General features: G+C 39.6%; 1 protein-coding gene across 1 annotated transcript in view; it reads left to right on the plus strand.

The window, feature by feature from the left end:
* The window catches only part of THEM4 (thioesterase superfamily member 4), a 47,579-nt gene that overhangs the window by 1,354 nt on the left and 28,823 nt on the right, over positions 1-17,402 (plus strand). The window contains exon 2 of the mRNA XM_068965441.1: positions 11,070-11,256. Within this exon, the coding sequence (XP_068821542.1) occupies positions 11,070-11,256 (187 nt within the window). The remainder of the gene's footprint in view (positions 1-11,069; positions 11,257-17,402) is intronic.

Consider the following 17,402-nt stretch of genomic DNA (forward strand, 5'->3'; position numbering starts at 1 on the left):
TTTCCTTCTCCTGATCTTCCTTATCCAGGGATGGACCTGCATCTCCTGCATTGGCTTCTTTACCCCTGAGCCACCAGGGATGCCCTAAATAAATATTGCCTGTTGGAGAACTGTTTCCTCCTCTATGTACTCTTAGTACTTTCCCATTGTTTTTGTTGTTCAGTCCCTGTCGTATCTGACTCTTTGGGACCCCATGGACTGTAGCACACCAGGCTTCCTTGTCCTTCACAATCTCTCTCGGTTTGCTCAGACTCATGTCCATTGACTCAATGATGCCATCCAACCATCTTGTACTCTGTTGCCCCCTTCTCCTCCTGAATCTTTCCCAGGATCAGGGTCTTTTCCAATGACTTGACTTTTGCATCAGGTGGCCAAAGTATTGGAACTTCAGCTTCAGCATCAGTCCTTCTAATGACTATTCAGGGTTAATTTCCTTTAGTATTGACTGGTTTAATCTCCTTGCTGACCAAGAGACTCTCAATAAATAAATATTGCCTGTTCTTGTATCCCTATGTTTTGATTCATTGATATATTCAATTAATATTAATCAAGCACTAACAGTATGCCAGATATTGGTTTCTAATGCTGTAAAGATGAATAAGAAACAACCCTTTCAGAGAGCTCAAGTCTAATTTGGGAGAAAGAAATGAAAGTGCAAAATTTTTAAATAAATGTACTATGGGAAGTACTAAGGGTCCATAGAGGAGGGAACAACTCTGTTTTGAGCATGAACTAAAAGCTGTTGTACCTTGTTTTTATTTATTTTTTCAACTTAGGCATTTAGGCATTAGTATCATAAGTCACTCCCATGTTACAGTTTGAAAACACCAATACTAAGAGAACAGAGCACTGGATTCAGATAAATTATCTTTTAGTTATTTTTAAGTTATCTTTAAGCACTTGAAAACTTTAAAAACAGGTACAGGTGGGGGAGAGGAGACTCAGCAGGCTTCCTGAGAGGACAAAGACAAGAACAATAACATTTCACTTCAGTATAGCAATCCAAGATTTATCTACTAGAAAAAATAAGATTTTCTTTCTTATCATAAACAAACAAATAAATAAAAAGGTACCAGCCTCTCCTTTCTTTTTGCTAAAAACTTCATCTTGAAATTCCACTCACCAATTAATACAAATATTTGCTGCCTCTCGCCAGCTATATCTAAGGAATATCTAAAAATAATAGTTTATAAGGATATTGACTTAATTCTAGATAATTAAATTAAATTGTACTGCTTAGATTGCCCTTTCTGAAGGAGATCAGATAGGTGAAAATAATCATTTTAGGCCCTTATAGGACACGCACAAATGGATTCCATTCATGATAGTTAAAACCATTTGAACATCTCTGAAAATGTTAAGTTTAAGAATGTTGAAACAATTGCTATACAGTACTTATTATTAAGCAGTCTACTTGAATTGAATAATGAAATAATATTTACCTTGGAAGATTCAAGGTAACTAATAATAATTTACAATAAAATTAGCTTCCCCAATTATTTTAATAGTAAAAATAATAAAGACAAGTAACGTATTAAAATATTCAAGTAATAGTAAACAGTGAAAAATTTCAAGATGAAGTTTTTAGCAAAAAGAAAGGAGAGGCTGGTACCTTTTTATTTATTTGTTTGTTTATTTTGGTTGCACGGGGTCTTTGTTGCTGTGCCCAGGCTTTCTTGGGGCTTTTTCCTAGTTGTAGTGAGCGGGGGCTACTCTTGGTTGCAGAGCACATGCTTCTCATTGCAGTGGCTTCTTTTGTTGTGAAGCACAGGCTCTAGTGTGTGTAGGCTTCAGTCACTGCAGCACACAGGCTCAGTAGTTGTGGCTCCCAGGCTCTAGCATGGGCTTAGTAGTTGTGATGCACTGGCTTAGTTGCTTAGCAGCATGTGGGATCTTTCTGGACCAGGGATCAAACCCATGTCCCCTGCATTGACAGGCAGATTCTTATCCACTGTACCACCAGGGAAGTCCAATGGTGATACTTTTAATAGAAATATTAATTAGTATTGTAATAGGATTCTAATGATATTAGCTGTAGGGAATAAGTAATAATTGATGAAATGAGGATGTTTTTATTGATATTTATTTCCTCGATTACTTAAATTTTTCACTAGAAGTCTAAAAACTTGGGGTTGAGTATACAGAAGAGCATTAAGTATGGGCCATTTATAAGAGCAAAGACATCAAAAGAGTATTTTGAAGTTATAGGCTCATTCCTAGGCTTATGCAGAACATGCTTCTCTTTTCAACTTTGGGTTAAAAAATATCTACAAGACTGGTTGGGAGCCTCCAAATAGGGCTATTCAATAGTCATGTTTCCTTCTTCTGGGCCTTTTGCCTTCTGCCAGTTCTTCTCAATTTTCTAGAGACAGGAAATGATACTTCATTCCATTTATCACAATCTTAAGGCATTCAGGATTATCTTGAATAAGTGGTTCAGTTTGTACTGTTTTACTTAAATTCTTTGTTATAAGTGGAAACCTGACTTTGACAAGAAAAAGTGAAAGTCACTCAGTTGTGTCCTACTCTTTGCAACCCCATGGACTGTACAGTCCATGGAATTCTCCAGGCCAGAATACTGGAGTGAGTAGCCTATCCCTTCCCCAGCAGATCTTCCCGACCCAGGAATAGAACTGGGGTCTCCTGCATTGCAGGCGGATTCTTTACCAGCTGAGCTACCAGGGAAGCCCATAACAAGGATGTCAGCCATAAATGGCTGGCGATTAGGTTCACCGTATTTTAACCACCAGACTGTGTGCTGTGTGCTTAGTCACTCAGTTGTGTCCGACTCTTTGCGACCCCATGGACTGTAACAGGCCAGGCTCCTCTGTCCATGGAATTCTCCAGGCAAGAATACTGGAGTGAGTTGCCATGCCCTTCTCCAAGGGGTCTTCCCAACCCAGGGATCCAACCTAGGCCTCCAGCATTGCAGGTGGATTCTTTACTGTTTGAGCCATCAGGGAAGCCTGATCCTCTGCTCTCACAGTCAGAGTGTCCTGGGTGAGGAGATGTGTAACTCGCTTGGCATCAAGTTGCAGACGTTCATCAGTTTTAAACAGTTCAACAAAATGCTGATGAATAAAGTCATCTGCTGTTCCTTTCAATTCAGGACAGTCTAGACACTCTGCTAGTACACTTAAACTGAGACAGTTTGAGGCATCAGCTTGTTCTTTCAAAAAATCAACACACAAACCTCCCTGGGGTCCAGTGGTTAAGAATCTGCCTGCCAATGAAGGGGACATGGGTTTGACCCCTACTCAGGGATGATTCCACATGCCGTGGGGTAACTGAGCCCATGCTCTAGAGTCCACAATCTACAAGTTCTGAACCCACAGGCCACAACTATTAAAGCCCAAGCACCCTGGATCCCATGCTCTGCAACAAGAGAAGCCATCGCAATGAGAAGCCCTGCTTACCTCAGCTAAAGAGTATCCCCCACTAGCTGCAACTAGAGAAAGCCCACATGTAGCAACAAAGACCCCGCACAGTCAAAAAAAGAAATTAAATTTTCTTCACAGGTTCAGTCTGGTACTAGTTTGCTGCATCTAACAAAGACTGAACATTGTTGCTATTCACAGAAATTCTCATGGTATAAGCAAATTCCACAAGTTATTTGATAACCTCAGGTGCAGCATCTTTGAGTTCTATTTCAAAGGTCTTTGATTCAAGCATGGGAGTTGTGAGCATTAAGTTTTAAAAAATTGACTGGCTGCACCAAGGACAACATCATGAGGTATCTTTCGTTCCTGGACCATAAGAATCACATCACACAATGTTTTCTTTGTATTTTTGTAGCTTGTCAACAAGTAGTGATTATAGTAGTGATTATCCCTGACATTTATCCCTCATGCACAGTCTGTGCTGTGAATTTATAGGTGCCTTTACTTCCAAGTATCACTTAGTTCTCATCTCCTAGAACTGAAACTTTCATTATTTTTATTTCTCACAATATCATAGTGTTCATCTGTGGTCCCAAACTCAACATTCCCCAAACTAAAATTAATGGTTCCACTCCTACTTTCCACCTCCTGACATTCACACAAACATTAACAAAAACCTCCTCTTTCTTTTCCTCTGTCCACTCCAGTCTTCAAATCATAAGTCAGGAATTATCCAAAACTCTTCTACTTTCTCTTCCCCCATGATCAGTCAGTCTCTACAACCCTTGGTCCCAATATCCTAGATATCTCTTAAATCTTTTTCATTCCTTTCTAGTTCAGTTTCTGACCATATTTCCCCTGGATCTCTGCAACAGTCTTTTAACTGGTTTCCTTACCATTGCTTCTCACCTTACAATTTATCCTTTACATCAGAGGGAGCTTTCTAAAACCTCAGTTCATGTTACTGCTTTGCTTAAAACTCCCCAAGGCACTCCATAATGGAAAAAAAAGTACTTTGCCACTCAGTTGGCATGTACTTTTCATGAGTCTTTAAAGACTCCTTTCCTTTAAACAGCTTCATCCTAGGCAATAACACTTACGAAATCAAAGTGTGATGCACTATTTATGTCCTTTTATAATATTCATTTAAAAATACACGTGTTATTGTTGTTATGCCACCTAAAATTGTCTTTCCTATTGACCTTTTGAAACATTAACCTAGAAGATGAAATCTAAGCTTTCGTTAAAGCCAAAGAGCCACTATAGTGTCACTCCTCTTTTGTTTTGCCATCCCCATCTTGCTGCTGTTCTCTTTGTACCTTTTAGCCATAAAGGCTGAAATCCTAGCAGTTCCGCATATTAATCTGCCTTTGCTTGGAGCAGCCTGCCTGTTGTTTCTTTAGTGAACTTTTCATGCTTTAGAAAACATCTGTATCAGTTCTCATCTTTTTGAAGTTTTCCCTAAAAGTCACTTCTTCTGTGTCTGTATCTACTTCTGTTGTAGCATTTTTCACACTCAAGGCTACAAGCACTCGAGGACTGGGTCTAAGTTTTCTCTCTTTATGTTACCTGTACCTGGCCCAGAACCAGAGCATATAGTAGGGCTCAAAAAAGTTTGTTGCAGGACTTTCCTGTCAGTCCAGTGGCTAAGATTCCACACTTCCACTGCAGGGGACATAGATTCCATCCCTGGTTGGGGAACTAAGATTCCACATACCATACAGTTTGGCCCTAAAACGGGGAAAAAAAAAAGTTTGTTACATTTAGCTGAATCCCCTCAGACTTCAAAGTTAAAATCAGACAGGAGAAACTCCTAAACTCATTCTATGAGGCCACTATCACCCTGATACCAAAATCAGACAAAGATGCTACCAAAAAAGAAAATTACAGGCCAATATCATTGATGAACTTTGATGCAAAAATTTTAAACAGAATTGAACAACACATTTAAAAGTTCATACATTATGGTCAAGTGGGCTTTATTCCAGGGATGCAAGGATTCTTCAGTATATACAAATCAATGTGATACATCATATTAACAGATTGAAAGATAAAAACCATATGATCATCTCAACAGATGATGAGAAAGCTTTTGATAAAATTTAACATTCATTTATCATAAAAAAAATATTCTCCAGAAAGTAGGCATGGAAGGAAAATATTCAACATAATAAAGGCCATATACGACAAACCCAGAGTAAACATTATTCTCAACAGTGAAACCTGAAAACATTTCCTCTAAAATCAGGAACCAGACAAGGGTGCCCACTCTTGCTACTATTATTCAGCATAGTTTGGGAAGTCCTGGCTGCTTCTCAATCAGAGAAGAAAAAGAAATAAAAGAAATCCAGGTTAGAAAAAACAGAAGTAAAACTCTTATTATTTGCAGATGAAATGAGACTATACATAGAAAGGCATAAGGATGCCACCAGAAAATTACTAGAGCTAATAAATGAATATAGTAATATTGCAGGATATAAAATTAACACACAGAAGAACTCCCTTGCATTCCTATACACTAACAATGAAAAATCAGAAAGATAAATTAAGGAAACAATCCTATTCACCATTGCAACTAAAAGAATAAAATATCTAGGAAAATCTACCTAAAGAGATAAAAGACCAGTATGCAGAAAACTATCAAACAGTGATGAAAAAAAATCAAAGATGACACAAACAGATGGAGAGATATATCATGTTCTTGGATTGGAAGATTCAGTATTGTGAAAATGACTATGCTACCTGAAGCAATCTATAAATTCAATGCAATTCTATCAAACTACCAATGATATTTTTCACAGAACTAGGAAAAATAATTTTACAATTTGTATGGAAACACAAAAGACCCTGAATAGCCAAAGTAATCCTGAGACTGAAAAATGAAACTGGAGGAATCAACCTTCCTGACTTCAAACTATACAACAAAGCTACATCAGGACAGTATGGCATTGGAACAAAAACAAATATAGAGCAATGGAACAAGATAGAAAGCCCAGAAATGAATCCACCCACCTATAGACACCTTATCTTTGACAAAGGAGGCAAGAATATACGATTGAGAAAAGACAATATCTTCAATAAGTGGTGCCGGGAAAACTGGACAGCTACATGTAAAACACTGAAATTAAAATACTTCCTAACACCATACACAAAAATAAATTCAAAAGGAATTAAAGACCTATATGTAAGACTAGAAACTATAAAACTCTTAGAGGAAAGCATAGGCAGAACACTGTCTGACACAAATCACAGCAAGATCCTCTATGACCCACCTCCTAGAGTAATGGAAATAAAAACAAAAATAAATAGGACCTACTTAAAAGCTTTTGCACCGTGAAGGAAACTATAAACAAGGTGAGAAGACAGCCCTCAGAATGGAAGAAAACAATGGCAAATGAAACAACTGACAAAGGATTAATCTCTAAAACATATAAAAAACTATTGCAGCTCCTTACCAGAAAAACAAACAATCCAATCAAAAAGTGGGCAGAAGACCTGAAGAGATATTTTTCCAAAGAAGACATACAAATGGCTAATAAACATGTGAAAAGATGCTCAACATTGCTCATTATTGAAGAAATGCAAATCAAAATTACAATGAGGTATCACCTTTCACTGGTCAGAATGGCCATCAAAAAAAAATCTACAAACAGTAAATGCTAGAGAGGGTATAGAGAAAAGGAACACTCTTGCACTGTTGATGGAATGTGAATTGATACAGACACTATGGAGAACAGTATGGAGGTTCCCTAAAAAAACTAGGAATAAAACTACCATATGACCCAGTAATCAGGCATATACCCTGAAGAAAACCATAACTGAAAAAGACACATGTACTCTAATGTTCACTGCAGCACCATTTACAATATCAGGACATGGAAGCAACCTTGGTGTCCATCAACAGATGAATGGATAAAGAAGCTGTGGTACATGTAACAATGGAATATTTCTTAGCTATAAAAAGGAATGTATTTGAGTCAGTTCTAATGAGGTAGATGAACCTAGAGCCTATTATACAGAGTGAAGTAAGTCAGAAAGAGAAAAATATGTAATAACACATATAGATGGAATCTAGAAAGATGGTACTGATGAACCTATTTGCAGGGCAGCCAAGGAGACACAGACATAAAGAACAAACTTGTAGATGCAGTAGAGAAAGGAGAGGATGAGACAAATTGAGAATAACGTTGCAACATATATATTATCATATGTAAAATAGATAGTGAGAATTTGCTCTAAGATTCATGGAGCTTGAATCCATGCTCTGTGACAACCTAGAGGGATGGGATGGGGTGGGAAGTAGAAGGTCGGTTCAAGAGAGAGGGAACATATGTATACCTATGGCTGATTCATGTTGATCTGGGGCAGAAACCATAATATTATAAAGTAATTATCCTCCAATTAAAAAAAATATTTTAAAAAGTCAGGTGGGAGAGCCCAGGATCAAGGGAGTCATTCTAATTCCTAAAAGTCTTCTATTATCTCTATTGCACTGGTCCATAAAAGGATGCTAGAACTGATCAAACCTAGAGTTTCCTATTTTGAAGGAAAACTATAGATGAGGTAAACCCAAATTCACAACTCCAAAGCTTACACATGCTATTCTATCTCTCAGTTGAAAAGTATTGGTCAATACACACTAATTTATGACTAATTGTGTCTGTTATGTTACTTCCAGAATTTATGTACTTTAAAAACTACACAATTGGAACTAAATTCTAAGAAAATAATCCAAAGTAGAGAAAATACCATATTCATAATGTTCCAATGGTCCTTTTCATTTAAAGTAGCAAAACATTGGAAACAATTTACATGTACAATTTAAATGGTTGAGTAAAGTATAGTATATCATTTTAAAGGACTATTTTTCTGCTGTTGAAAATGGTGATAACAGATTAAGGACATGAGAAAGTCAACACCAAAGCATTTTAAGTGATGAGGTAAAAGAAAAATTATATTTCTTACTGAGATTACAAGTATACTAAGAAAAGTTACAAAAACTTGGAGGAAATATATCAAAATTTTACCATTATATTAATATGAAGAGATAATACATGGGTTAAAGTTCTTTTTGTTTGTTTTTCTTTTCTTTCCTTACCAAAATTTTTGAGCTGAAAACCATAGGAAAAAAAAAAAAAAACAAAGGTACAAGTATTGGGCTAGGGAAGTGGAGTAGTCTCAGTCTTACTCATATTTCCCCTCAAGAAGTCAAGGCTTTTTATAGCTAGGAAGTTTTTAGTTCCGTAGAGTTCTTAAGACGGGCTCCCTAAATTCTTACCATTTGATTAGGACCCAACCCTGAGGTCAGCAGAAGCCTATTTGTCTGGTTATTCCATCACAGTAAGTATACCTCCCTGTACACTGGGTGTAGTCCGAGTGTTGTAGATACTTTGAATCTGAATGACTTGGTAAGGGTGACTGGAAGTAGAATACTACAGAGGTGATAGCTTCTGCAGTCTTAATGTTCTAGGACTTCTGCACAAGTCACAATAACTGATTTTCCTTTGTGGTGCCTGTGGACATTTGCTTTGTTCAGCTCCCTAGGCGACACTTTGTCCCTCATTCACCAGGGCCCCTGTACCTTTCCACCTGCTGTGTGGGCACTGGTGTGGTTCAGTTCAGTTCAGTTCAGTTCAGTCGCTCAGTCGTGTCCGACTCTTTGTGACCCCATGAATCACAGCATGCCAGGCCTCCCTGTCCATCACCATCTCCCGGAGTTCACTCAGACTCACGTCCATCGAGTCCATGATGCCGTCCAGCCATCTTATCCTCTGTCATCCCCTTCTCCTCCTGCCCCCAATCTCTCCCAGCATCAGAGTCTTTTCCAATGAGTCAGCTCTTCACATGAGGTGTCCAAAGTACTGGAGCTTCAGCTTTAGCATCATTCCTTCCAAAGAAATTCCAGGGTTGATCCCCTTCAGAATGGACTGGTTGGATCTCCTTGCAGTCCAAGGGACTCTCAAGAGTCTTCTCCAACACCACAGTTCAAAAGCATCAATTCTTTGGCGCTCAGCCTTCTTCACAGTCCAACTCTCACATCCATACATGACCACAGGAAAAACCATAGCCTTGACTAGATGGACCTTAGTCGGCGAAGTAATGTCTCTGCTTTTGAATATACTATCTAGGTTGGTCATAACTTTTCTTCCAAGGAGTAAGCGTCTTTTAATTTCATGGCTGCAATCACCATCTGCAGTGATTTTGGAGTCCAAAAAAATAAAGTCTGACACTGTCTCTACTGTTTCCCCATCTATTTGCCATGAAGTGATGGGACCAGATGCCATGATCTTCGTTTTCTGAATGTTGAGCTTTAAGCCAACTTTTTCACTCTCCTCTTTCACTTTCATCAAGAGGCTTTTTAGCTCCTCTTCACTTTCTGCCATAAGGGTGGTGTCAGCAGTGCTGAATGCTACAGGGAAATAGCAGTCGTGGAAGCTGCGGTTATTGTGATGCCAAGAACTTTTCTCCTCCAACCTCCTCCTCCTCTTTCTTTGTGTTGTCTTTCTGTTCTCTTTCTGAAAGAACATTTAGCTCTTTCACCGACTTTGTTGCATAGTTCAGAAACCTGGGATTAGCTCTGGTATTTTTCCCCTTCCCTCACTCTCCTGTATCCAATTAGTCACCAACTGTGCTTCATGTACTCATAATTTTTCAGCTGAGTTATTCCAGTAGCTTCCAGACAAGGCCCTCTCATTCCAATCTTGAAATCACTCTCACTATCTTTCGTATTATGACCAAATCTGATCTTGTCACTCCCTTGTTTACAATCCCACCAACAGCACTGCAGATACAGTTCAAACCAGTCTCACAGTCAGGCCCTTGCTCCTCCCCTTGTACTGAAACAATGCCAAACTTCCTTGAGGCCTTGTTTCTTTTGTTTATTTACTTATTTGTTGACTGCACTGGTCTTGGCAGCACATAGGGCTTCTCTTAGTTCTAGCGCACTACTGCAGGGCTTCTCATTGCAGTCCACTATCATAGTTGCCCCTCGGCATGTAGGTTCTTAGTTCCCCAACCATGGATCAAACCAAGTCCCCTGCATTAGAAGGTAGACTCTTAACCACTGGACACCAGGTAAGTCCTGAGCCCTTAGTTTCATCATCTGTAAAATGGGGATATAATTAGTACATACTTCATATGGTTGTTGTAAGGCCCCTCAGAACTGTTTCATGTCTCCTTGCCTTTGCACACAATATTCCTTTGCCTACAATACTCTATCTGGCTGATTTCTGCTTGTCTAATTGAATCTAGTGAAGATTCAAGTCAAAGGACCCCCTCCCTGATTACGCAATCTGAGATGAATACCTCTCCCCTGTGCTCTGGCTTCCTGTGTGTTCCTCACTGGTAGCACCTTTTACATGGAGAAAAGTTGTCTGACCTTCATCTTTCTTTATCACCAATTTCTGGCTCACCTGTGCTTCATTAAGGTTTGAGAAAAAGAAGGGGCTCTGCAGACCTGGACTTAATACCAACTCTGCCACTAGCTAGTTAGATGACTTTGAGCAAATCATTTATCCTCTCAGTCTCCCATTTCTCCTAAGGAGGGAGGACCAGGTGATGCTAGAAATTTGTTTCCACTTCAAAATAATAAGCTTTAGGGAAGAGGAAAAGCAATAAGATAGTCTTAGAAAATAGAATATGTTATGAAATAGGATGTACCTTCCTTTACTCTTCTTTTTCTCCTTTTAGAGGTTGTTTTCTACTGAGAAAGCCGTTCGTAAGGACTGGGCTCTCCCCAACCCCAGCTGGAGCAAGGACTTAAAACTCCTTTTTGACCAGTTTATGAAGAAATGTGAAGACGGCTCCTGGGAACGTTTGCCTTCATATAAACATACATGTACTCAACAGAGTGAAGACTTCAAGACCTATTTCCTTGGTAGGAACAGCTACTCTCCCATAACAGAATACTTAAATATCAACTATAAAACTAAGAACAGATTGAAGCACTAGTTATTACTTGAAAAAGGAAGGAGAAAAGTGCTATATGGTTGCTATATTCTCCAGTTTTATAGGCCAGAAATCTCAATAAATTTTGCAGATTGTGGGAGAGCATAAAGTCTATTGCCATTAACAAGACTACCCCCACCATGGCATCATCATCAACATTAGCAGGAAGGGGCCCCAGAAAGCCTCCACCCTCCCACATTCTCATCACCTTTCTGTCTTGAGGCTGTCATCACTAACCTTAATTTAATATTTAAATATGTGGCTCTGTCCCCCTAGGAAGCTCAGAACACTCAAGTCACCCCCTCATCTCACAGACTCTAAACTCCCAAGGCAGACCACACCACCTCCAACTTACACACATTGCACTTCCTGTCTGTGTGTGTTTTAATTAATAGATTTTTTTTTTTTTAGTAGTAGTTTCAGGTCTATTGGGCTTCCCTGGTGGCTCAGCGGTTAAAGCGTCTGCCTGGAATGTGGGAGACCCGGGTTCAATCCGTGGGTCGGGAAGATCCCCTGGAGAAGGAAATGGCAACCCACTCCAGTACTCTTGCATGGAGAATCCCATGGATGGAGGAGCCTGATAGGCTACAGTCCATGGGGTCGCAAAGAGTCGGACACAACTGACCGACTTCACTTTCACTTTCTTTCACTTTCAGGTCTATAGTGAAAAAAGTGGAAAGTGCAGAGTTCTCAAATATCCCTTACTTCCCTCTGCCAGGATCCCATTTATTAATATCTTGTGATAGTAAAGTATATTTGTTATGATGGTGAGACTGTATTGGTAACATGAACTTAAGCCCATAGTTTACATCAGGGCTCATTCTTTGTGTAATACTTTATGAAGTTTGACAAATGTATAATGACATGTATCATACTGAATAGTTCCACTGCCTTAAAAATTCACTGTTTTCCTTCTGTTCATCTCTCCTTCCTCCCTCCAAACCCTAGGTGACGACTGATCTTTTCACTCTCTCCATGATTTTGCCTCTTCCAAAATACATACAGTATGTAGTGTTTTCTTTCACTTAATAATATGCATTTTTAAGGTATATATTTATTTTTTCCACAGTACTTATCTCCATAAGACAATGCTTTGTGTTTTAACGGTTTCTCTCTCACCACTAGAGTGTTTGCTTCAAAAGGGCAGAGATTTTTTGTGTGTTTTATTCCCCACTATATCTCCAGTGCTTAGAATAGTACCTGGTACATAGTAAGTGCCTTATACATACTTGTAGGAAGAAGAAAAATAAGAAGGGAGGGAGGAAACACACACCAGGGAACCTGCTTAAGATGCTGTACTTGGTTTTTTGTTTCTTTTTTTTACCTAACATCTCTGCCCTTCTGGAGTAATGAGAGATAAACCACTAAGTAATGAAAACAAAGTAAGTCAGATTGTAAAACATGCTGTGAAAAAAATAGATGCACTTTATTTTTTTTTAATTTAAATTTTATTTTTTTACTTTACAATACTGTATTGGTTTTGCTATACAGTGACATGAATCCACCACAGGTGTACATGAGTTCCCAACCCTGAACCCCCCTCCCACCACCCTCCCCATATCATCTCTCTGGGTCATCCCAGTGTAGATGCACTTTAATAACAACAAAAGAGATTCCTCATATAGGAATTGGGAGGAACAATGTACGGCCACCTTTTCTACCCATTGCTTTTTTTTTTTTAAAGGAAATTTATTAGCACATATACCTCATGTATACCTGGGTGATAGCCAGGGGAAAGTAGTGAGTAACTCCCCTAGATGGTCTAAGCCACTGGGTTAAATACCGTTTCAACTAAAGACAAAAGAGAAGGGTTGGGGATAGGAGGCAGTATGGGGAAATTACCAGGAAAAGATGTAAGTTGTTGCTTTCTCCCTTGAAAAGATTCTCTTGTGATACAGAGTTTTCCATCTCTTACTGATACAGAGATGGAGATTTGCTTTATATGTAATTTTCTGAGGTTATTGATATTTCTTCCTTGCAAAAAGTTAACGTCAGTTGTTTTGTAATAGAAAACAGGTTGGGAGCTTCCCTGGTGGCTCAGTTGGTAAAGAATCTGCCTCTAATGCGGGAGACCTGGGTTTGATCCCTGGGTTGGAAAGATCCCTTGGAGAGGGGAACATCTATACACTCCAGTATTCTGGCCTGGAGAATATCATGGATTGTATAGTCCAATTCAGTTCAGTTCAGTCGCTCAGTCATGTCCGACTCTTTGCGACCTCATGGGCTGCAGCACACCAGGCCTCCCTATCCATCACCAACTCCCAGAGTTTACCAAAACTCATGTCCATTCAGTCGGTGATGCCATCCAACCATCTCATCCTCTGTCGTCTCCTTCTCCTGCCTTTAATCCTTCCAAGCCTCAGGGTCATTTCAAAAGAGTTAGCTCTTTTCATCAGGTGGCCAAAGTACTGGAGTTTCAGCTTCAACATCAGTCCTTCCAATTCAGGACTGATTTCCTTTAGGATGGACTGGTTGGATCTCCTTACAGTCCAAGTGACCACCAAGAGTCTTCTCCAACACCACAATTCAAAAACATTTCTTCAGCGCTCAGCTTTCTTTACAGTCCATCTCTCATATGCCTACATGACTAGTGGAAAAACCATAGGCTTGACTAGATGGACCTTTGTTGGCAAAGTAATGTCTCTGCTTTTTAATAATGCTATCTAGGTTGGTCATAACTTTTCTTCCAAGGAGTAAGCGTCTTTTAATTTCATGGCTGCAGTCACCATCTGCAGTGATTTTGGAGCCCCCCAAAATTAAGTCTGCCACTGTTCCCATTGTTTCTCCATCTATTTGCTATGAAGTGATGGGATCAGATGCCATGATCTTTGTTTTCTGAATGTTGAGCTTAAAGTCAACTTTTTCACTCTCCTCTTTCGCTTTCATTAAGAGACTCTTTAGTTCTTCTCTTTCTGCCATAAGTGTGGTATCATCTGCATATCTGAGGTTATTGATATTTCTCCCAGCAATCTTGATTCCAGCTTGTGCTTCATCCAGCCCAATGTTTCTCATGACGTACACTGCATATAAGTTAAATAAGCAGCATGACAATATACAGCCTTGATGTACTCCTCTTCCAATTTGGAACCAGTCTGTTGTTTCATGTCCAGTTCTAACTGTTGCTTCTTGACCTGCATACAGATTTCTCAGGAGTCAGGTCAGGTCTGGTATTCCCATCGCTTTCAGAATTTTCCACTGTTTATTGTGATCCACACAGTCAAAGGCTTTGGCATAGTCAATAAGGCAGAAATAGATGTTTTTCTGGAACTCTCTTGCTTTCTCAATGATCCAGCGGATGTTGGCAATTTGATCTCTGGTTCCTCTGCCTTTTCTAAATCCAGCTTGAACATCTGGAAGTTCAGGTTCATGTATTGCTGAAGCCTGGCTTGGAGAATTTTGAGCATTACTTTGCTAGCGTGTGAGATAAGTGCAATTGTGCAGTAGTTTGAGCATTGTTTGGCATTGCTTTTCTTTGGGATTGGAATGAAAACTGACTTTTTCCAGTCCTATGGCCACTGCTGAGTTTTCCAAATTTGCTGGCATATTGAGTGCAGCACTTTCACAACATCATCTTTCAGGATTTGAAACAGCTCAACTGGAATTCCATCACCTCCACTAGCTTTTTTCGTAATGATACTTTCTAAGGCCCACTTCACTTTCATTCCAGGATGTCTGGCCCTAGTTGAGTGATCACACCATCGTGATTATCTGGGTTGTGAAGATCTTTTTTGTATAGTTCTGTGTATTCTTACCACCTGTTCTTAATATTTCTGTTTCTGTTATGTCATACCATTTATTTCCTTTACTGTGCTCGTCTTTGCATGAAAAGTTCCCTTGGTATCTCTAATTTTCTTGAAGAGATCTCTACTCTTTCCCATCCTATTGTTTTCCTCTATTTCTTTGCATTGACCACAGAGGAAGGCTTTCTTATCTCTCCTTGCTATTCTTTGGAACTCTGCATTCAAATGGGTATACCCTTTTCAACAGGGTATACCCGTTCTCCTTTGCCTTTCACTTCCCTTCTTTTCATAGCTATTTGTAAGGCCTCCTTAGACAACCATTTTGCCTTTTTGCATTTCTGTTTCTTGGGGATGGTCTTGATCACTGCCTCATGTACAATGTCACGAACCTCTGTCCATAGTTCTTCAGGCACACTGTCTATCAGATCGAGTCCCTTGAATCTATTTGTCACTTCCACTGTATAATCGTAAGGGATTTCATTTAGGTCATACCTGAATGATCTAGTGGTTTTCCCTACTTTCTTCAATTTAAGTCTGAATTTGGCAATAAGGAGCTCATAATCTGAGCCACAGTCAGCTCCTGGTCTTGTTTTTGCTGACTGTATAGAGCTTCTTCATCTTTGGCTGCAAAGAATATAGTCAGTGTGATTTCAGTATTGACCATCTGGTGATGTCCATGTGTAGAGTCTTCTCTTGTGTTATTGGAAGAGGGTATTTGCTATGACCAATGTGTTCTCTTGGCAAAACTCTATTAGCCTTTGTCCTGCTTCATTCTATACTCCAAGGCCAAATTTGTGTGTTACTCCAGGTGTTTCTTTTCTTTCTACTTTTGCATTCCAGTCCCCTATAATGAAAAGGACATCTTTTTTTGGTTGTTAGTTCTAGAAGGTCTTGTAGCTCTTCATAGAACTGTTCAGCTTCTGCTTCTTCAATATTACTGGTTGGGGCATAGACTTGGATTACTGTGATATCAAATGGTTTGCCTTGGAAATGAACAGAGATCATTGTGTCGTTTTTGAGATTGCATCCAAGTACTGCATTCTGGACTCTTTTGTTTACTATGATGGTTAGTCCATTTCTTCTAAGGGATTCTTGCCCACAGTAGTAGATATAATGGTCATCTGAGTTAAATAGACCCATTACAGTCCATTTTGGTTTGCTGATTCCTAAAATGTCGATGTTCGCTCTTACCATCTCCTGTTTGACCACTTCCAATTTGCCTTGATTGATGAACCTAACATTCCAGGTTCCTTTGCAATATTGCTATTTACAGCATAGGACTCTACCTCCATCACCAGTCACATCCACAGCTGGGTGTGGTTTTTGCTTTGGCTCCATCTGTTCATTCTTTCTGGAGTTATTTCTCCACTGATCTCCAGTAGCATATTGGGTATATGTGCGTGTGTGTGTGTGTATGTATATATATATATGCCTAAAATGTATACATTCTTTATTTTTAGAGTCAGCCTTTTGGGTTTCTTATTTGCAACACCCTTTGTATGTTCATTCAGCAACTATCTGTTGAGGATCTGTGCTGTACAAAGCATATTCCTGAAACAAGCCTGAGTGCACAGATAGGGTTCCTGACTTCATGAAGTTTTTACAAATATTTCTCAGTTTATTCATTACCTTTCAATCATGTAAACGTATCTTTAGGGAGGCATTTGGGGATTGTGATGTTTTGAGGTTGTTTTCTTTTTTCTTTTGGCCATGCTGTGCAACTTGCTGTATCTTAGTTTTCCAGCCAGGATTAGAACCCATGCCGCCTGCAGTGGGAACAGAGAGCCCAAACCACTGGGCAGCCAGGGACTTCCCATGATGCTTGTTTGTTTGTTTAAGGACCCCAAGTAGGCCCTTAATGTTGCCTGGCCACCGTATTTCATTTTCCCCTTGTCTCCTCACTCTCCTGCTCTCCTGGATGACTGTTTCCTACCTTCTTTTTCTCAAGCCTTACTCTTAGCTGCTCTTGTCTCCTGTTTCATAGAATCAAAGCAGTCAGAAGATAATTTCCAAACAACCCCTGCTTCTTCCCTGTATCTGTGCCTGATGTTCTGCTTTGTCCTGTGGTGAATGAAGTAGCCATACTCCAACGAGAGGTCAAGCTGTCGATGTGTGCACTGTATCCCTTTGGCCTACTTAAGGGCATCCCTTCTCTGCTACATCTTTCTCATCAGCGTGCAGACATGCCACATCTCAGTTTCTTTCTTCCTAGTCTCTCTTAAACCCTCTCCAGGCAGACTCTCACTCACACCACTCCATCAGAACTGCTGTCACCCATGACCTTCATGTTGCTAACCAATGACCTCACTTAGCTTTTGGCACAGCTGACGACTCT

The sequence above is a fragment of the Capricornis sumatraensis genome, chromosome 2 (genome assembly GCF_032405125.1).
Source record: "Capricornis sumatraensis isolate serow.1 chromosome 2, serow.2, whole genome shotgun sequence".
Classification (NCBI taxonomy): Eukaryota; Metazoa; Chordata; class Mammalia; order Artiodactyla; family Bovidae; genus Capricornis; species Capricornis sumatraensis.